The following is a 16,785-nucleotide window of genomic DNA, read 5'->3' on the forward strand; positions in this document are numbered from 1 at the left end:
GTGGGGCCCCTCGGGAGGTGTCCCCAAAGGAATCGGGGTCCCGTGGGTGCCGCTGGGGGCTGGCGGTGGGGATGAGCCTTGGGGAAAGGCTCAGTGCAGAACTCAGCGCTGGGATGAGCCACCCCCGACGGGCTTCCCAGCGAGCTCGGGGACAAAACGGGGATGGGGAACCCTGTCCTGTTCTGCCTCACACCAAACGTGTCCCCGTCTCCAGCATCTCTGCACCCCCGGGGTGCTGGGGAGGGCTTGATCCAGGAGAAGCCGTCACGCCTGGAGGTCTGGGGGCACCGTCGGGGTGTGCGACAGCTCGGGGGACAGTCGGTGGCCCTCGGGGTGGCGATAAGCCCCTGTCCCTTGTACTGCAGCCCGCCCTGAGCCAGGTCCTGGAGCGGGTGTGGGGTGTGTGTGTGTACACGGGTGTGCCCTGGGAATTTTGGGGGTTTGGTGGGAATTTTGGGGGTTTGGTGGGATGGATCCGCTCAGTGGGGCTGGGGGTGCCGGTGTGGGGTGCCAGCGTGCAGGGAGGGTGGCGGCAGGGCACGGGCAGGGCACGGGCAGGGCACAGACGAGCTCCATGGTCGGTGCCAGTGTGAAGAATCTCCCTCTCCCGGCTCGGAGCCTTCCCGGTGCCGGTGAATCACGGCCGGGGGTGTCTCGGGCCGGGCCGGGGGCGGTGCCGGTGCCGGCCCCTCCCGGGAGGCCGGTCCGTGCTTCGCTTTTAAGCCCCGCACGGCCCCGTGCTCGGGCTGCCGGGCAAGTGCGAGGGAGGGCGGCACCGGCAGCACCGGGACCAGCACCGGGACCGGCCCCGGGACCGGCACCGGGACCGGCCCCGCGATGCCGCCGCTGCCCGCCTGGCTCTGCCTGGCCGCGCTGCTCCTGCCGCTGTCCCCGGCAGCCCCGGGCGCTGCCGGTGCCTGTCCCCGGCCCTGCCGCTGCCCCGGGGCCGGGATCTTGCTCTGCCGGGAGCCCGACACCGTGAGCAGCCTGGCCTCGCTGCTGGGAAGCGGCAGCTTCACCGACGTGTGAGTGGGGCCGGGGCTCGGGGGATGGAGCTCAGACACCGGGCAGAGCCACGGGGAGCGATGGGACAGCGCGGTGGGGCTGGGGGGGACAGAGCTCAGGGTGGGGGTGACAGAGCTCGGGGAGCAGGCGGAGGAGCTGGGGGTGACGAGGCTGAGGGATGCAGCGATGAGGCTGAAGCAGCGATGGAGTTGGCTGTGACAGAGCTCGGGAATGGTGGTGATGGGGCTGGGAGTGCTGGAGGTGATGGGGCTGGGAGTGAGGGATTTTGGGGAGCGGGCAGAGGGGCAGGGAGCGATGGGGATGGTGGTGGTTGTGGCTGGGGGCAGCAGAGCTGGTGGACTGGGCGGTGATGGGGATGATGGAGGTGATTTGCTCGGGGGCTGGAGCGGGGATGGCTGCATGGGCTGGGATGGCTGTGGGGAGAGCTGGGATGGGGTGAGGGGGTGCAGCGTCCCCCCAGGGAGCAAGCGAGGGGCTGGGGGCAGCTCTCCAGCCCCTCCTGCAGCAATGAGGGTGCAGCAGGGAGCACCCATACTGTGCTGGGCAGGGCAGGGCTGTGGGGAGCTGCTTGTCCCCATCCTCCTGGGGCTGTCGCTGTGCCCTGGGGCCTGTGGGTGGGCATGTGTGACCCCAAATTTGCTGCTTTGGGGCATCTGCTCTGCTCCCACTCCTTCCCATGCTGCAGGATGTGTGGTGGGGAGACCAGGGCTGGAGCGAGCAGAGACAGCAGGGTGCTGGGGGGACGGGGTACTGCAGGACACCAAAGTGCCCCAATTGCTGGATTCCCCCCGCCCCAGAGCCCTGCCTGTGCCGCATTGCTGGGGCCTGGCTGCGGTGTCTCCGTGCCTCAGTTTCCCCGCGTGCTGCGCCACGGGCGCTGCCAGCTCTTTGTTCGCTGGCTCGTGGGGTGGGGTGGCTGGTGGTGGGGATGGTGGTCCCTGAGAGAGCCCCAGCCAGCCCAGCTGCTCTCGTCCCATCCTCACCGGGGTCACGGGGACCAAAACCCCCTTGGTGTGGATCTGAACCCCAATTAACCAACCCCCATGATTTGGGGTTCACAGGAGTGGGGTGGGGCAGGGAAAAACCCTGCACCTGCTCCCAAAGGGGCTTTTCTTCATCTCCCGCTTGGAGGAAAGGGTGGGGGGACAGTGACAGCAGTGTCCCTGTCACAGTGCACAGCCTGGGGTGAGAGAAAAGGTGGGGACCCAAAGGGTGAGGGGGGCTGAGACCCAGCAAACTTATTCTGTGTGGGCTCCAGGTGGTGGCAGAGCCCTGACCCCGCACAGTTCACACTGACCAGGGGCTCAGCACCATGGGGATCACCTGCTGCCATCCCCCCTTCTTCCCAGCTCATCCCAGGGGAAACTGAGGCACGGTGGGGCGGCACAGCTCCATCCTTGTCCCCACCCCCGGCTGTGGGCACAGCCTGGGGGGTGGGAGAGCTCTCACCTCACTCTTTGGGGCAGGAGGGGTCGTGGGCTGTGCCCACCCTGACCCCCCTCCTTTGCCTTCCAGGGTCATTGAGAACCAGCCGGCGCTCACCACCCTGACCCGAGCTGACACCCGGACACTGCGGGACCTCAGGAACCTGTGAGCACCCCGGGGTGGGCTCCCTGCAAGGGGAAATGAGAGGGGTGGACAGGAGGGTCCCCAGAGCTCCATCCACTGCCAGGAGTCACAGGGGACAATCCCAGAGCAGAGAACCTGTGAGCACCCCGGGGTGGGCTCCCTGCACGGGGAAATGAGGGGAGGGAAGGGCTGTGGCGGAGGGGGGGATCCCCTGAGCTCAATCCCACTGCAAAGAGTTGCAGGGGATGCTCCCAGAATGAAGAACCTGTGAGCACCCCGGGGGTGGGGTCCCTGCACGGGGAAATGAGGGGGGTGAAGGGGAGGGTCCCCAGAGCTCCATCCCACTGCCAGAATCACAGGGGACAATCCCAGAGCAGAGAACCAGTGGGGTGGGGTCCCTGAATGGGGAAATGAGGGGAGGGAAGGGCTGTGGTGGAGCGGGGGGGGGGTCCCCAGAGCTCAACCCCACTGTAAGGAGTTGCAGGGGATGCTCCAAGAATGGAGAACCTGTGAGCACCCCGGGGATGGGGTCCCTGAACGGAGAAATGAGGGGGGTGAAGGGGAGGGTCCCCAGAGCTCCATCCCACTGCCAGGGGTCGCAGGGGACAATCCCAGAGCAGAGAACCTGTGAGCACTCCGGGGATGGGGTCCCTGCACGGGGAAATGAGGGGAGGGAAGGGCTGGTGGAGGGGGAGGTCCCCAGAGCGGAGATTCTCACAGGTGCTCAGCCCTTCCCTCCTTTCAGCACCATCTCCAGGTCGGGGCTGCAGCGCATCTCTGCCGATGCCTTCCTGGACACCCCCAGGCTGAGCCACGTGTGAGTCTCCCCTTCCCCACTCCCCTCCCTCCACACCCTGCTCCCGTTCGTGCCCCGGGGGCTGTGCCCGCTGCAGGGTGGCCGCTCCCCGTGTCCCCGTGCCCAGGCAGGATCGATGGTGTCCCATCGCTGCCCCCCGGGCACATCAGCCCGGCCGGGGGGGCACGGGGGCTCTGCTGCTGAGTGGGAAAACATCGATCAGAGCAGGAATGCAGGCAGCTGCTGCCCCCCCGGAGCTCTGTGCTGCACCAGGGAGGGTGGGGTCCCCCAAAAACGGGGGGGGAACCTGTTCTGGGGCGCATGGGGATCCCCCCTGAGGGCTGGTGGCACGCCTGGCAGAGCTGGTTTTGCTTGGTCACGGTGTGACAGCCCCGGGGCTGCCCCGTGCCACCAGCCCCTGTGTTGGATGGGAAGGGGTGGCTGATGGCGGCTGTCCCGACAGGAATCTCTCCTCCAATGCACTGCAAAGCCTTTCCTGGAAAACCTTCTGGCATCTGCCCCTGCAAGAGCTGTGAGTGATGAGAGAGGGGGGGAGGTGGGTGTGGAGCATCTCCCACTGGGGATGTGCCCCTCAAGTGACACAGAGGCAGAGCTGGGGACGCAGTGAGATGGTGAGGTGCTCAGTGAGATGGTGGCTCTCACATCCACGGGTGTGGGGACAGGGACAGGGGTGGCACATGGGGCATGTGTGACACAAAGCCGGAGGCTGGGAGTGCCCAGGTGCAGCCTTGGCTGACTCTGCTGGGACACACACACAGACATGTGGGGCCCGGAGCCCTTCTGATCCCGTGTTCTCTTCCCTGCTCAGCATCTTGGTAGGAAATCCCTTCAACTGCTCCTGTGGGCTCCGCTGGCTGCAGCTGTGGCACAACAGCAGCCGGGCCGAGCTGGGGAACCAGTCCCTGCTCTGCTGGGAGGGCAGCGTGCCCGTGGCCCTGGGCAGCCAGGCTCTCCACGCCTGTGGTACGTGCCCGGCCATGGCTGTGTCCCCTGTCCTGAGCCTGGGCATGGCAGGGACACAGGGACACACATGGCTCACCCTTCCTGCCCCTGCAGACCCCCCGAGTGTCCACATCGAGCCCCCCGAGGTGGTGCTGAGCCAAGGGGACAGCGTCAACCTCACCTGTCACATCAGCGCCAGCCCAGCGGCCACCGCCGAGTGGGTGGTCCCCGAGGTGGTCCCCGAGGTGGGACCCGAGCTGCTCGCTGTCACCAAGGCAAGCTCAGCCTCCCAGCAGCGCTGACCCCCCCAGCATCCTCTCACTGGTGGGGTGGGCACGGGGGGATGCAGGAGCTGGCCGGGCCTGGGAGGCGGCATCTGCTCACCCCCGGTGTTCCCTGCAGCTCTCAGACTGGGAAATCGTCCTGGAGATCAGCAACGTCTCCTCCCAGCTCAACCACAAGGAGCTGATGTGCCGGGCAGAGAACGCGGCGGGGCTGGCAGAGGCCAGCGTGGTGCTGAACGTCACCTGTGAGGAATCCAGAAGGGGCTGGGCTGGGGGCTGGGGGCTGGCTGGGGGGGTCTGGCTCAGGAACCCACCCAGCCCTGTCTGTCCCAGTTCCCCCCGTGATCCTGCTGCTGGACACAGCCATCCCCCGGCATTCCTGGTGCATCCCCTTTTCCGTGGATGGCAACCCCGTGCCCGACATCCACTGGCTGTTCAACAGCACGACCCTGAAGGAGGGGCTCTACATCCACACCCTCATCATGGAGTACGAGCACAACTCCACTGTCCTCCACGGCTGCCTCCAGCTCAACCGTCCCACCCACGTCAACAACGGCAACTACACCCTGGTGGTGGAGAACGCCCTGGGCTGCGCCTCCCGCAGCGTCCAGGTGCGCTTCATGGACAACCCCTTCAGCTTCAGCCCCGAGGAGCCCATCCCCGGTAGGTGCCAGCTGCCGGGGGCTGCCTGGGGTGTCCCCCATCTCACCGAGGAGCTGTGTCACACCTGCTGCGCAGGATGGGCTGTACTGGGCTCTGCCTGTTGTCTACACCAGCCCTGGTGTGCCTCAGTTTCCCCCAAGGATGAGAGGGGGAAGGGTGGGCTGCTCCCACCTGAGGAATAACGAGTGTTTCTCCTTTCTCTCCCTTTGGGCTGCTCCAGTGTCTCTGTCCCCACTGGGTGAGTGGCCAGGATTGCTGCCCCAGCTGCCCTAAACTGGGCATTCCACCCATCCTGGGAGTGCCCAGGTCCTTCCAGGGCCATTTTGGGGGGATTGAGACCCCACACTCACCCTACACCTTCTCCCTGCTCCAGGCACCAGGAACAGCTCATTGGAGGGGCCTGTGGAGACCACAGATGAGCACACGTTTGGGGTGAGGAGATGCTCTGCAGTGTGGGATGGGGGGACCAGGACACCTGCAAGAGGGTGGCACAAATCCCCTGGGGACAGCCAAACCACACTCAGGGGATGTGGGTTATACAATGGGGATGAAGGACAGACTCTCAGTGCCTCACTTTCCCCTGTGGCCCCTCCTGGGGATTGTCACCATCTCACAGGTTTGTTCCCATCCCATGGGCTGAGAAAAGGGATGTGGTGGGAGCTGGTGGGACCTGGTCCTGATCTCTGTCCTTGCTGCCAGCAGGTCTTGGTGGCCAAACCAGCACCCAATGGGATGTGGGTTATACAATGGGGATGAAGGACAGACTCTCAGTGCCTCAGTTGCCCCTGTGGCACCTCCTGGGGCTTGTCACCATCTCACAGTTTGTTCCCATCCCACGGGCTGAGAAAAGGGACCTGGTGGGAGCTGGTGGGAGCTGGTGGGATCTCTGTCCTTGCTCCAGCAGGTCTCGGTGGCCGTGGCTCTGGCTGTGTTCGCCTGCCTCTCCCTCTCTGTCATGCTCATCCTGCTCAACAAGTGCGGGCGCCGCTCCAAGTTTGGCATTAACCGTGAGTGCCCCCAGCCTGGCGACTCAATACTGGGGCTGTGACACGGGGACAGCCCGGTCCCCACGTCCCTGTGGCACCTGGCTTGGGTCACAGGTGTGGGAAGAGGGGCTGTGGGTGGGGGGACACCCGTGGAGAGGTGCTGGCTCCCCCGGGAGCGCGGGCAGCAGCTGCTAATTCACTCCTGGAATGGATTCAGCCTCTAAATGGTTTTGATCGGGCTGCCTGGCCCCCGGGGGCCGGACGAGCAGGGGGATGCTCGGCAGAGCCTGGCACTGGCTGCACAGGCTGGAGGGAGGAGAGCTGGGGGACCCCCTGATGGCCTTGTCCTTGTCCCCACAAGGCTCAGCCGTGCTGGCCCAAGAGGATGACCTGGCCATGTCCCTGCACTTCATGAACCTGGGCAGCAGCCCCCTTTCCTCGGCCGAGAGCAAGCTGGAGGGGCTGAAGAGCAACTTCATCGAGAACCCCCAGTATTTCTGCAACGCCTGTAAGGCTTGGGCTGGGGACTGTGGTCCCTGAGCACCCCTCAATGCTCACACCCGGGCCGGGGGGCACTGACGGGTGGGGGTCCCCCCAGGCGTGCACCATGTACAGAGGAGGGACATCGTGCTCAAGTGGGAGCTGGGCGAGGGCGCCTTCGGGAAGGTTTTCTTGGCCGAGTGCTACAACCTCCTCCCGGAGCAGGAGAAGATGCTGGTGGCCGTGAAGGTGAGGAAGGGGGCAGGATGTGGGGGTGATGAGGGGGTCCCCGGGGGGGTGTCACTGATGCCGTGTCCCCGCAGGCGCTGAAGGAGGCGACGGAAAGCGCCCGCTTGGATTTCCAGCGTGAGGCCGAGCTGCTGACGGTGCTGCAGCACGAGCACATCGTCAAGTTCTACGGCGTGTGCACGGAGGGCGAGCCCCTCATCATGGTCTTCGAGTACATGAAACACGGCGACCTCAACCGCTTCCTCAGGTGGGACGGGGGGGGACAGGAGCCCCCCATCTGCCTCTCCATCAGAGCAGCCAGCCTGCTCCCTGCTAATGCAGCCCTCCTTGCAATATTGATTAGATTAGCTGTCTGAGAGGCTTAAATAGAGAAAGATTGGCCATCAGCTGGAATAAGCAGAGACTTTTCGATTGCCCCCCCAGGTATTGCTGCTAGACGGGGGGGGCTGCCAGAGGCATCGCTTTAGTGGCCGCGCGAGGAGCTCTGAGACGTGGCTTTTATGATTATTGTTATGGGAGTTGGCATTAATGGTTCTGCCGAGCAGAGCTCCCCCAGCCCCCGGCCACGGCCGCCCCGGCCGGGCTGTCAGCCGCGCTCCGCATCAAAGGCACCGAGGGCTGCGGGCGGGCGGAGCCGCGCTGGCCCCGGGCCGGGCTCGCACGCCCCACTGCACACACGCTGCTGCTTTCACACCCTCCCCGTGTGCCCTGACACGCTGCCGTGTGCCCTGACACGCTGCCTTGCACGCCAACCTGCTGCCTTCCACCCTGTCGCGTTGCCTTCTGCAGGGCCCGTCTGTGTGCACAGGTGTGTGTGCTCTCCCTGAGTGTGCACATGCATGTGTGTCCTGCCTGTGTGTGTGCACAGGTGTACCCTCCCTGTGCGTGTGCACACACGTGCATGCCCTCCCCTGTGTGTGCACAGGTGTGTGTGCCCTCCCTGTGTGTGTGCACAGGTGTGTGTGCCCTCCCATGTGCACACACAGGTGTGTAGGCACTCCCTGTGTGTACATACAGGTGAACCTTTCCTGTGCGTGGGCACACATGTGTGTGCCCTCCCCTGTGTGTGCACACGTATAGGTGTGCACGCCTTCCCTGTGCATGCACAGGTGTGTGTGCCCTGCCCGTGAGTGTGCACAGGTGTGTGTGCCCTGTCAGTGTATGCACATGCATATGTGCCCTCCTATGTGTGTGCACAAGTGTGTGTGTGCCCTGCCCGTGAGTGTGCACAGGTGTGAGTGCTCTCCCTGAGAGTGCACATGTGTGTGTCCTCCCTGTGTGTTCACAGGTGTGTGCACCTCACCCCGTGTGCACACACAGGTGTGCCCACCCACGCACACCTCTCCCCTGTGAGTGTGTAACTCCCGTGTGCACACACACCATGTGAGCACGGTTCCCTTCCGTGCACACGTGTGTGTGTGTGTGTGCTCCCTTCCCTGGCACACGTGGGCTCACCTTCCACACCTCTCCCTTGCATGCCCGCGTGCCAGGGGAGGATGCACACACGCGTGTGCGTGTTTGTGTGTGTGCGTGTTTGTGTGTGTGCATGTTTGTGTGTGTGCGTGTGTTTGTGTGTGTGCATGTTTGTGTGTGTGAGTGTGTTTGTCTGTTTGTGTGTGTGTGTTTGTGTGCTCTGACCCTGCTGGACTCTGCACCCCACATCCTTCCCCAGCCACCCTCCCCTGCATTATTTATTGCAGCCAAGGCATGGGTGCCTCCCCCACGTGTGCACACACACACACACACACACACACACGTGCACACTCTTCTCTGGTGTGTGTGAACACCGGTGCTTGCCCATCCCTGGACACACATGAACACCTTTCCCCATGTGCCAGCCCTTTACTTTTACCCCTTTCCCCCATCCAGGGAGTATCAAATCAGGGCATCACCCACGTGGTGAATAATGAGCTCTGACTCCGTGATTCAGAGTGCTGAACAATTGCTTTATTAAGCTATATTACACTAATCTATACTAAATTACATACTAAAAAGAAAAATATATATTTCTATATATTTCTGTATATTTCTATATTTTTCTATATATTTCTATATATTTTTCTATGTATTTCTATATATTTCTGTATATTTCTATATTTTTCTATATATTTCTATATAATTTTCTATATTTCTATATTTTTCTATATATTTTCCATATATTTTTCTATATATTTTCCATATATTTTTCTATATATTTTCTATATATTTTCTATATATTTTTCTATATATTTTTCCATATATTTTATATATTTCTATATATTTTTCTATATATTTTAATATATTTATATATTTTTATATTTATTTATTTTTATATATTTCTTTACTCTACTAAAGAAAAACCCACGACTGTCTCCACAGAGTCAGACACAGTGACTGCTAATCACTCAAAACAACTTTCACCCGTGTCCAATATCACCTTGGGTGAACAATCTCCACAACACATTCCACATGTGCAAAAACAGGAACAGTCAATAGAGATAATAATTGTTTTCTCTCCTTCTCTCTGTGTGGTGCTGGAGTCCCCATCCCTGGGTGTGTTTAAGACAAGCCTGGATGTGGCACCAGGTGCCAGGGTTTAGTTGAGGTGCTGGGGCTGGGTTGGACTTGATCTTGAAGGCCTCTCCCAACCCTGATTCTGTGCTTCTCACTGCCTTCCCAGGAAAAACCGGCATTTTTTGGAAAATTGGGAATTTTTTTGGAAAATTGCGAAGTTGTGCTCCCTCCTACCCACCCCACGCCCCAGTCGGCCCCTGTGCCCCACAGATCCCACGGCCCTGATGCCAAGATCCCAAAGCAGGGCCTGGGGACTCTCTGCCTTCCCAGGAAAAATGGGAATTTTTTGGAAAATTGGGAAGTTGTGCCTGCTGCTCTCCATGATGAAAGCTGCAGCCACAAGGCAGCACAGCATCTCTCCCTCCCACCCCACACCCCAAGCAGCCCCTGTGCCCCACAGATCCCACAGCCCCAATGCCAAGATCCCAAAGCAGGGCGCAGGGCACAGGGACTCACTGCCTTCCCAGGAAAAATGGGAATTCTTTGGAAAAATGGGAATTTTTTGGAAAATTGGGAAGTTGTGCTCCCTCCCACCCACCCCACGCCCCAATCGGCCCCTGTGCCCCACAGATCCCACAGCCCCGATGCCAAGATCCTGAAGACTCACTGCCTTCCCAGGAAAAATGGGAATTCTTTGGAAAAATGGGATTTCTTTGGAAAAATGGGAATTCTTTGGAAAAATGGGAATTCTTTGGAAAATTAGGAAGTTGTGCTCCCTCCCACCCACCCCACGCCCCAATCGGCGCCTGTGCCCCGCAGGTCCCACGGCCCCGATGCCAAGATCCTGGAGCAGGGCGCGGGGCGGGCGCGGGGCCCGCTGGCGCTGGGGCACATGCTGCACATCGCCACGCAGATCGCCTCGGGCATGGTGTACCTGGCCTCCCTCCACTTCGTGCACCGGGACCTGGCCACCCGCAACTGCCTGGTGGGCCACGAGCTGGTGGTGAAGATCGGGGATTTCGGCATGTCCCGGGACATCTACAGCACCGACTATTACCGGGTGAGCTGCTCCCTCTTCCTCTCTGGGTTGTGTTGGGAGACCACACTCAATTTCCCTCGTGGCTGCTGCCTCCCACCCCTTCTCCTCACATCCATATTTAACCACAGAATGGGTTGGAAAGGATGCTTGGAAGCCATCCAGCTCAACCTGCAGGGATGCTTTCCAAAAGAGCAGGTGGCTCGCTCCAAATCCTGACCTTGAGCATCTCCAGGGATGGGGCAGCCACAGCTTCTCTGGGCATCACTGCCCTCAGAGTAAAAAAAAAATTCCTCCTTTCATCAAACCTGGGACTTAAGGGATGAGGGAAGGGAAACAGGAGGGTCCCTGCCGTGCTGACAGCCCTGCTGTGGGCAGGTGGGGGGCAGGACCATGCTGCCCATCCGCTGGATGCCTCCTGAGAGCATCCTGTACCGCAAATTCACCACCGAGAGCGACATCTGGAGCTTCGGCGTGGTGCTCTGGGAGATCTTCACCTACGGGAAGCAGCCCTGGTACCAACTCTCCAACACTGAGGTGAGCGAGCAGGGGGCAAGGAGGATGACAAAAACCCCCTGGGTGTACCCAGAGTGGGGCAAGGAGGATGGTGACAGCATCCAGAGTGGGGCAGGGAGGATGGTAACAGACCCTGGGGGTACCAGATTGGGGCAGGGGGGATGGTGACACCCCCAGAGTGGGGCAAGGAGGATGGTGACAGCATCCAGAGTGGGGCAGAGAGGATGGTGACAGATTCTGGGGGTACCCAGAGTAGGACAAGGAAGATGGTGACAGCCCCCAGAGCAGGCAAGGAGGATGGTAACAGTTTCTGGGGCTACCCAGAGCGGGGCAAAGAGGATGGTAACAGCCCCCTGAGTAGGGCAGGAGGGATGGTGACAGCCCCAGAGCTGGGCAGAGAGGATGGTAACAGCCCCTGGGGGTACCCAGAGCAGGCAAGGAGGATGGTGACACCCCCAGAGTGGGGCAAGGAGAATGGTAACAGCCCCAAAGCAGGCAAGGAGGATGGTGACAGCCCCCAGAGCAGGGCAAGGAGGATGGTAACACCCCCAGAGCTGGGCAGAGAGGATGGTGACAGCCCCTGGGGTGCCCAGAACAGGACAAGGAGGACAGTGACAGCCCCCCAGGCGTACCCAGGGCAGGGGCTCCCATGTCCCCCCCTGTTCCTGCAGGCCATCGAGTGCATCACGCAGGGCCGGGAGCTGGAGCGGCCCCGCACGTGCCCCTCCGAGGTCTACGCCATCATGCAGAGCTGCTGGCACAGGGAGCCCCAGCAGCGCCAGCCCATCAAGGAGATCCACAGCCGCCTCCAGGCCCTCGTCAAGACACCCCCTGTCTATCTGGACATCCTGGGCTGAGTGGGGACCCCCAGGCACCCTCTGCTCCCTGCTCTTCCCCTGCCTGCCCTGCTGCCCGGGGCACGGCTTTGCCCCTCACAGCCCTGGACTGATGCCCCGAGGAGGGAGAAGCCTGAAATCTTATTTATAGTGCAAAATGCCAGCCCATTCCTGGGCAGGGGAGGGGGCTGGAGGACCCCCAGGGCTGTGGCACCCCTGGTTTGGCTCCTTGGCACTCCCACAGTGCCAGGATGGAGGCTCTTGGCTGATGTGGGTTGGCTCAGGGGGGGCAGAGCTGGGAGAGCCCAGCACGGGGAGGAGCTGGGGGGGCTCAGCTCTCCCAGGGGAGTTGGGATTGCCCTGTGCCCACCTTCTCTGCAGCAAAACCAGTCACTAATAAACTGTGTCTCCCCTGCACTCCCCCTGCGTGCTCCAGGCTGTCAGCTGGGCAGGAGGGATGGGGGCATTTTGGGGTGAAAAAAGGGGCTTTTCACATCAGGGAAGCTGCCCTGGCTGGGGGAGAGGAGCTGGAGGGGAGGTGCTGTGCCAGGGATCCTCCCAGGGCGTGGGTCAAGGCTCACTCATGGCCGGGATGCTGTGTGCTGTACCCAAGGCCCGGGGCAGGGATGGTGCCCCCATCCCCAGCCCAACCAGGGGTGGTTTGGGCTCGGGCATCGCTCCAGGGATTCCTGTGCCACACCCTGGCCCGGGGAGTCTCCTTGCCAAGGGCTCTCCAGGTGGAGGATGGGACTTTGCAGCACAAAGCCAACACCCATCCCCCCCAAAAGAGTGACATCCCCCCTTCTGTGTGTCCTCTCCTCGGAACCAGGGGTTATCACATGCCCTGTAGCATCCACTCCATCATCCTTCCTCAGGCTCTCCAGCCGCCTTGGTAATGGTTGAGACCTGGATTTGACCATAATGGAGCTGAATTGATTTCATCTGGATAATTAGGCAGCACAGGCAGAGCCCTGGCAGCTCCTTTGTTACCCCCTGTGACCCAAGATAAGCAGGAGGGAAGCGAGGTCGCGGGGGAAACTGAGGCACGGCACGAGGTGGGAGCGGTCGGGGGGGCTGTGCTGGGGTTTGGGGCTGCCGTGGCACCTGGCTGTGCCCTGTGGCTGCTGTGGCACAATGACAACTGGAGGAGAGGGGAGCTCCCAGCCTGTAATTCATTCATCCCAGGTCAGGCCCCTCTGGCTCTCCTGGACCTTTGCTGAGGGTCCTGCCCCGGGAAATGGGGCCCTGGCATGGGCAGGTCTGGCTCTGCTGGAGCCCAGCCCGGCTGGCAGAGCCCCCCAGCTGCTTCCTTGGGGTCTTTAATCGCTGCCCACGCTGATTTATGGCCTTTTTTTCCCTCTTATCTAATTTGAGGAAGGAACTAGATTACAACCTTGAGCTTTTCCAGCCCCGTGCTGGAGATTGCCGCAGCCCAATGCCCCAAAAGGACCATGCGTGGTGGTGACACCCCCTCTCCAAACAGGGTGGGCTTCCCTGCCTCTGTGCCTCAGATTCCTTCATGGCGTGGCCGTGCCTCAGTTTCCCCCTCCGAGCGGGCAGGGAAGAGTTAAGGTTCACCCCGCGATCGATTTTATCCCCCCCAGCCCCTCCCTCCTCGCCAAGTTTCTCCATTTCAGTGCTCCGGGGGGAGCGGTAATGGACTCTGGCAATGAGGTAATTAACGGCTCCGCTCCCCGGCGAGGCTGCCGCCCCAGCGGCACCGGGGCCTGGCCCTGCTCACCCGGTTTCGGCGGGGCTGGGGCTCCCCGGGCGCGATTCTGCTCCGTTCTGCATCGCCACTCACATCCTGCCCTGCCTGTGCCACCCTCCCGTGCCCTGGTGCTCTGAGCATGGCAGGGTTGGGTTTGCCCTTTAGAAGGTCCCGCTCCATCCCAAAAGCTCCTAAGGGGACCCTAAGAGGCTCAGAGATGTGTTTGGGGTCCCCTCCTGCCCGATTCTGCTCCGTTCTGCATCGCCACTCACATCCTGCCCTGCCTGTGCCACCCTCCCGCGCCCTGGTGCCACCAGCTCCGACCACGGCAGGGTTGGGTGGGTTGGGTTTGCCCTTTAGAGGGTCCCCAAAAGCTCCTAAGGGGACCCCAGGTCCGCTCTAAGAGGATCAGGGGTGGCTTTGGGGGAGCTGAGGATGCAGCTGGATCCCGGCACTGGGAGCGATGGGTTCTGCACAGCCCCAGCCACGCCAAAGTGCGCTCGGGGGTCTCGCTCCTCTCCGCCTCTGGGGGTCCCGGGGGGGCTGCAAAGGCATCTCAGCACTGAAGTGCCCCTGGAATGTCCCCGAGCAATATTTCCCCTCCCAGCCCTGGGGACGCCTTAAAAAGCATTGGAAGGAGGGGTCACTTCCCCGGCAGATCCCCAGCTCCGGATGTCCCCAGCTCGTCCCATCTCCAATATCCTCTCCCGTTCCAGGGCACCGCAGCCCCCACGTTCCCCATTCCCACCCCTGCTCCGGGAAACGCCGTTTTGGGGGAGCCCCAGCTGCGGGTGGGCTCGATCCTAATGGAGACCCCGGGAGAGGAACGGCGAGGGGGGCGGGCAGCCGGGTCTCCCTGGGATGTGAAAATCGTTGTGAGTGATTAGAGCTGTTCCTGTAACGAGCAGAGCAATTAACGGCGCCTCGGGAGCCGCTAATGTGTGCTGGGGGTGGGGGGCAGCTGGGCAAGGGGGCCCGCGGTGCTGAGCTGCCTGCCCGGGGGTCCCGGGGTCGGGGGAACACGTGGGGACACGGGGATCGCTGGATGAGGGGAGCTGGTCACGAGTCCGGGGTTTAATTGTGATATTTGGGATGCAGAGGTGGTGGAGGGCTGAGAATCCGGGCGTGTGGGGGTGATCCCAGGATCTGGGGTGAGGTGTGGGGGTGATCCCAGGATTTGGGGTGAGGTGTGGGGGTGATCCCAGGATCTGGGGTGAGGTGTGGGGGTGATCCCAGGATTTGGGGTGATGTGTGGTCGGGGATCCTGGAATGCAGGGGAACACACAGCCAGGGATCCTAGGGTGTCTGGGATGAGGGGGTGACTCGTGTCTGCAGCCCTGGGGTGTGCCCAGGATCCTAAAATGTGGAGATGCTGTGTGCCCAGGATGGGGGGACACTGTGCCTGGGATGGGGGGGAGATATGCATCTGAGATTTGGGGATGCAGGGATGAGGTGTCCCTGGGATGCAGGGATGATGTGCCCAGGATGTTTGGATATCCTGGGATGCAGGGATGATGTCCCTGGGATACAGGAATGATGTACCCAGGATGTTGGGATGCAGGGATGACATCCTAGGATGCTGGGATGAAGGAATGATACCCTGGGATGTTGGGATGCAGGGATGCATGGAGGATGTCCTGGGATTCTGTGTCCCTGGGATGCAGGAATGCTGTGCCCAGGGTGTTGGGATGCAGAGATGCTGTGCCCAGGGTGTTGGGATGCAGGGATGATGTCCTGGGATGCAGGGATGCTGTGCCCAGGGTGCTGGGATGCAGGGATGCTGTGCCCAGGCTGTTGGGCACCAACCCCAGGCTCTGCTCTGCTGCCAGCAGCCGCTGCCCTGAAGCCAGAGGACACCCTGGTCCCCACATGGCCTCACCACAGAGCAGCTGCCCCTTGCTCAGGGGGTCCCTTCGCTTGCCCCAGCCCTGGGGGACAACCCAGGTCAGGCCCTGGGGAAGGGGACACCCTGCAGCACCAGGACCCCCCCGAGGGGCTGCACCAGGATGTCCCCACAGACCCCTCCCCATCCAGTGCTCTGTGAGAACAGTCCCGGCAGTGCTGCTCTGCCAAAACTCTCTGGTTTCTGGACAGAAGCGAAAAAAAAAAAAAAAAAAAAAAAAGAAAAAATAATTAAGGGGATTTTTTTTTATTTTTTTCCCTTTTCCGTAGTTGACTCCACGTCCAAACTTCCTGAGAGCAGCTCCAGCCCTCCCTCCGCTTCCGACGGCCGCGCTGCGCCATCCCGGCCGGCCAGGCCAGCCCTGAGCCCGCCTGCCACCGCGGCCCGGCCAGGTGAGTGCCACTGTCCCCACCGGGACACCCCGGGGCGGGGCTGGCGCGGGCGGGTGGCACCGTCCCCTGCTGGGCGCTGTGCGAGGGGACGGTGCCCACGGGGGGCACGGGAGGGCGCAGGTTCCAAGGCGAGGGGACAGCGGGTGGGACAGCGCTGCGACACCACTTTGGTGACCCCAAAGCTGCCCCTGTGCCTTTCCCTGGCCCTGACTCGCAGCCGTGCCCCCCTCGCCCTCCCCAGCCCCATCCCCGCGGCTCCGCGGAGGAAACGCGTCAGCCCCCGGGCTGTGGCAGAGGAAGCGCCGGGGCACCGATAGCGACTGTGGGGGGGTCAGCACCGTGTCCCCCGCAGGGCCAGGGCAGGGCAGCTCCCCTGCCCTCACCCCACACGCTGCTTTCAGCCCCATCACCCTCGGGATGCTCCTCATCCCACCCGGGGGGCTCTTAGGGACACAGTGGGGAGAGGAGCGCCGGGTCTGGGGGTGCCTCTTGCCGTTTTTGGGGGGGTTCTTTCCCGCGGTGAGGAGCAGATGGGACGTGCCGGCAGTGTTTGATGACTCCTTGCTTTTCCTGCCAGCATCTCCCCGTGGTTCCTGTTTTTCCCAGCAGTGCTGGGACCCCCCTGCTCCTCCCAGGTTGCTGGAAGAGGGGGACGAGGCTGGGGATGAGCTCGGGGTTCCCCTGAGGACGAGGCTGGGGATGAGCTCGGGGTTCCCCTGAGGATGAGGCTGGGGATGAGCTCGGGGTTCCCCTGGCTCTCCCCCCTCGGCAGGGTCCATGGGAAGGAATTCTGGCAGCGGATGAGCAATTAATTCCTCACTGCCGGGAGTTGAAGGGAAACGGGGGGAAACTTTCCCACTGACAGTTTTTCCACCCCAAACC

At 61.9% G+C, this 16,785-nt stretch overlaps 1 protein-coding gene across 1 annotated transcript; it reads left to right on the forward strand.

The window, feature by feature from the left end:
* Window positions 1–837: 837 nt before the first annotated feature.
* On the forward strand, window positions 838–12,158 carry NTRK1 (neurotrophic receptor tyrosine kinase 1). The gene is made up of 17 exons (XM_054517673.1): window positions 838–1,025; window positions 2,542–2,616; window positions 3,341–3,412; window positions 3,855–3,923; window positions 4,221–4,375; window positions 4,469–4,629; window positions 4,757–4,883; window positions 4,972–5,301; window positions 5,522–5,539; window positions 5,675–5,733; window positions 6,206–6,308; window positions 6,649–6,795; window positions 6,886–7,016; window positions 7,091–7,263; window positions 10,329–10,569; window positions 10,924–11,082; window positions 11,733–12,158. The coding sequence occupies exons 1-17, from the start codon at window positions 838–840 to the stop codon at window positions 11,916–11,918; spliced, it is 2,394 nt and encodes a 797-aa protein (XP_054373648.1). The 3' UTR covers window positions 11,919–12,158.
* Window positions 12,159–16,785: the final 4,627 nt, after the last annotated feature.

Source organism: Molothrus ater, chromosome 29 (genome assembly GCF_012460135.2).
Source record: "Molothrus ater isolate BHLD 08-10-18 breed brown headed cowbird chromosome 29, BPBGC_Mater_1.1, whole genome shotgun sequence".
Classification (NCBI taxonomy): Eukaryota; Metazoa; Chordata; class Aves; order Passeriformes; family Icteridae; genus Molothrus; species Molothrus ater.

Excerpts from the sequence above, each read along its gene's own strand:
- NTRK1 (XM_054517673.1), top strand. The coding sequence starts at position 838 with ATGCCGCCGCTGCCCGCCTGGCTCTGCCTGGCCGCGCTGCTCCTGCCG. Across the intron at positions 3,413-3,854 it reads ACCCCCAGGCTGAGCCACGT|GAATCTCTCCTCCAATGCAC; the intron begins GTGAGTCTCCCC and ends CTGTCCCGACAG. Across the intron at positions 4,630-4,756 it reads AGCTGCTCGCTGTCACCAAG|CTCTCAGACTGGGAAATCGT; the intron begins GCAAGCTCAGCC and ends TGTTCCCTGCAG.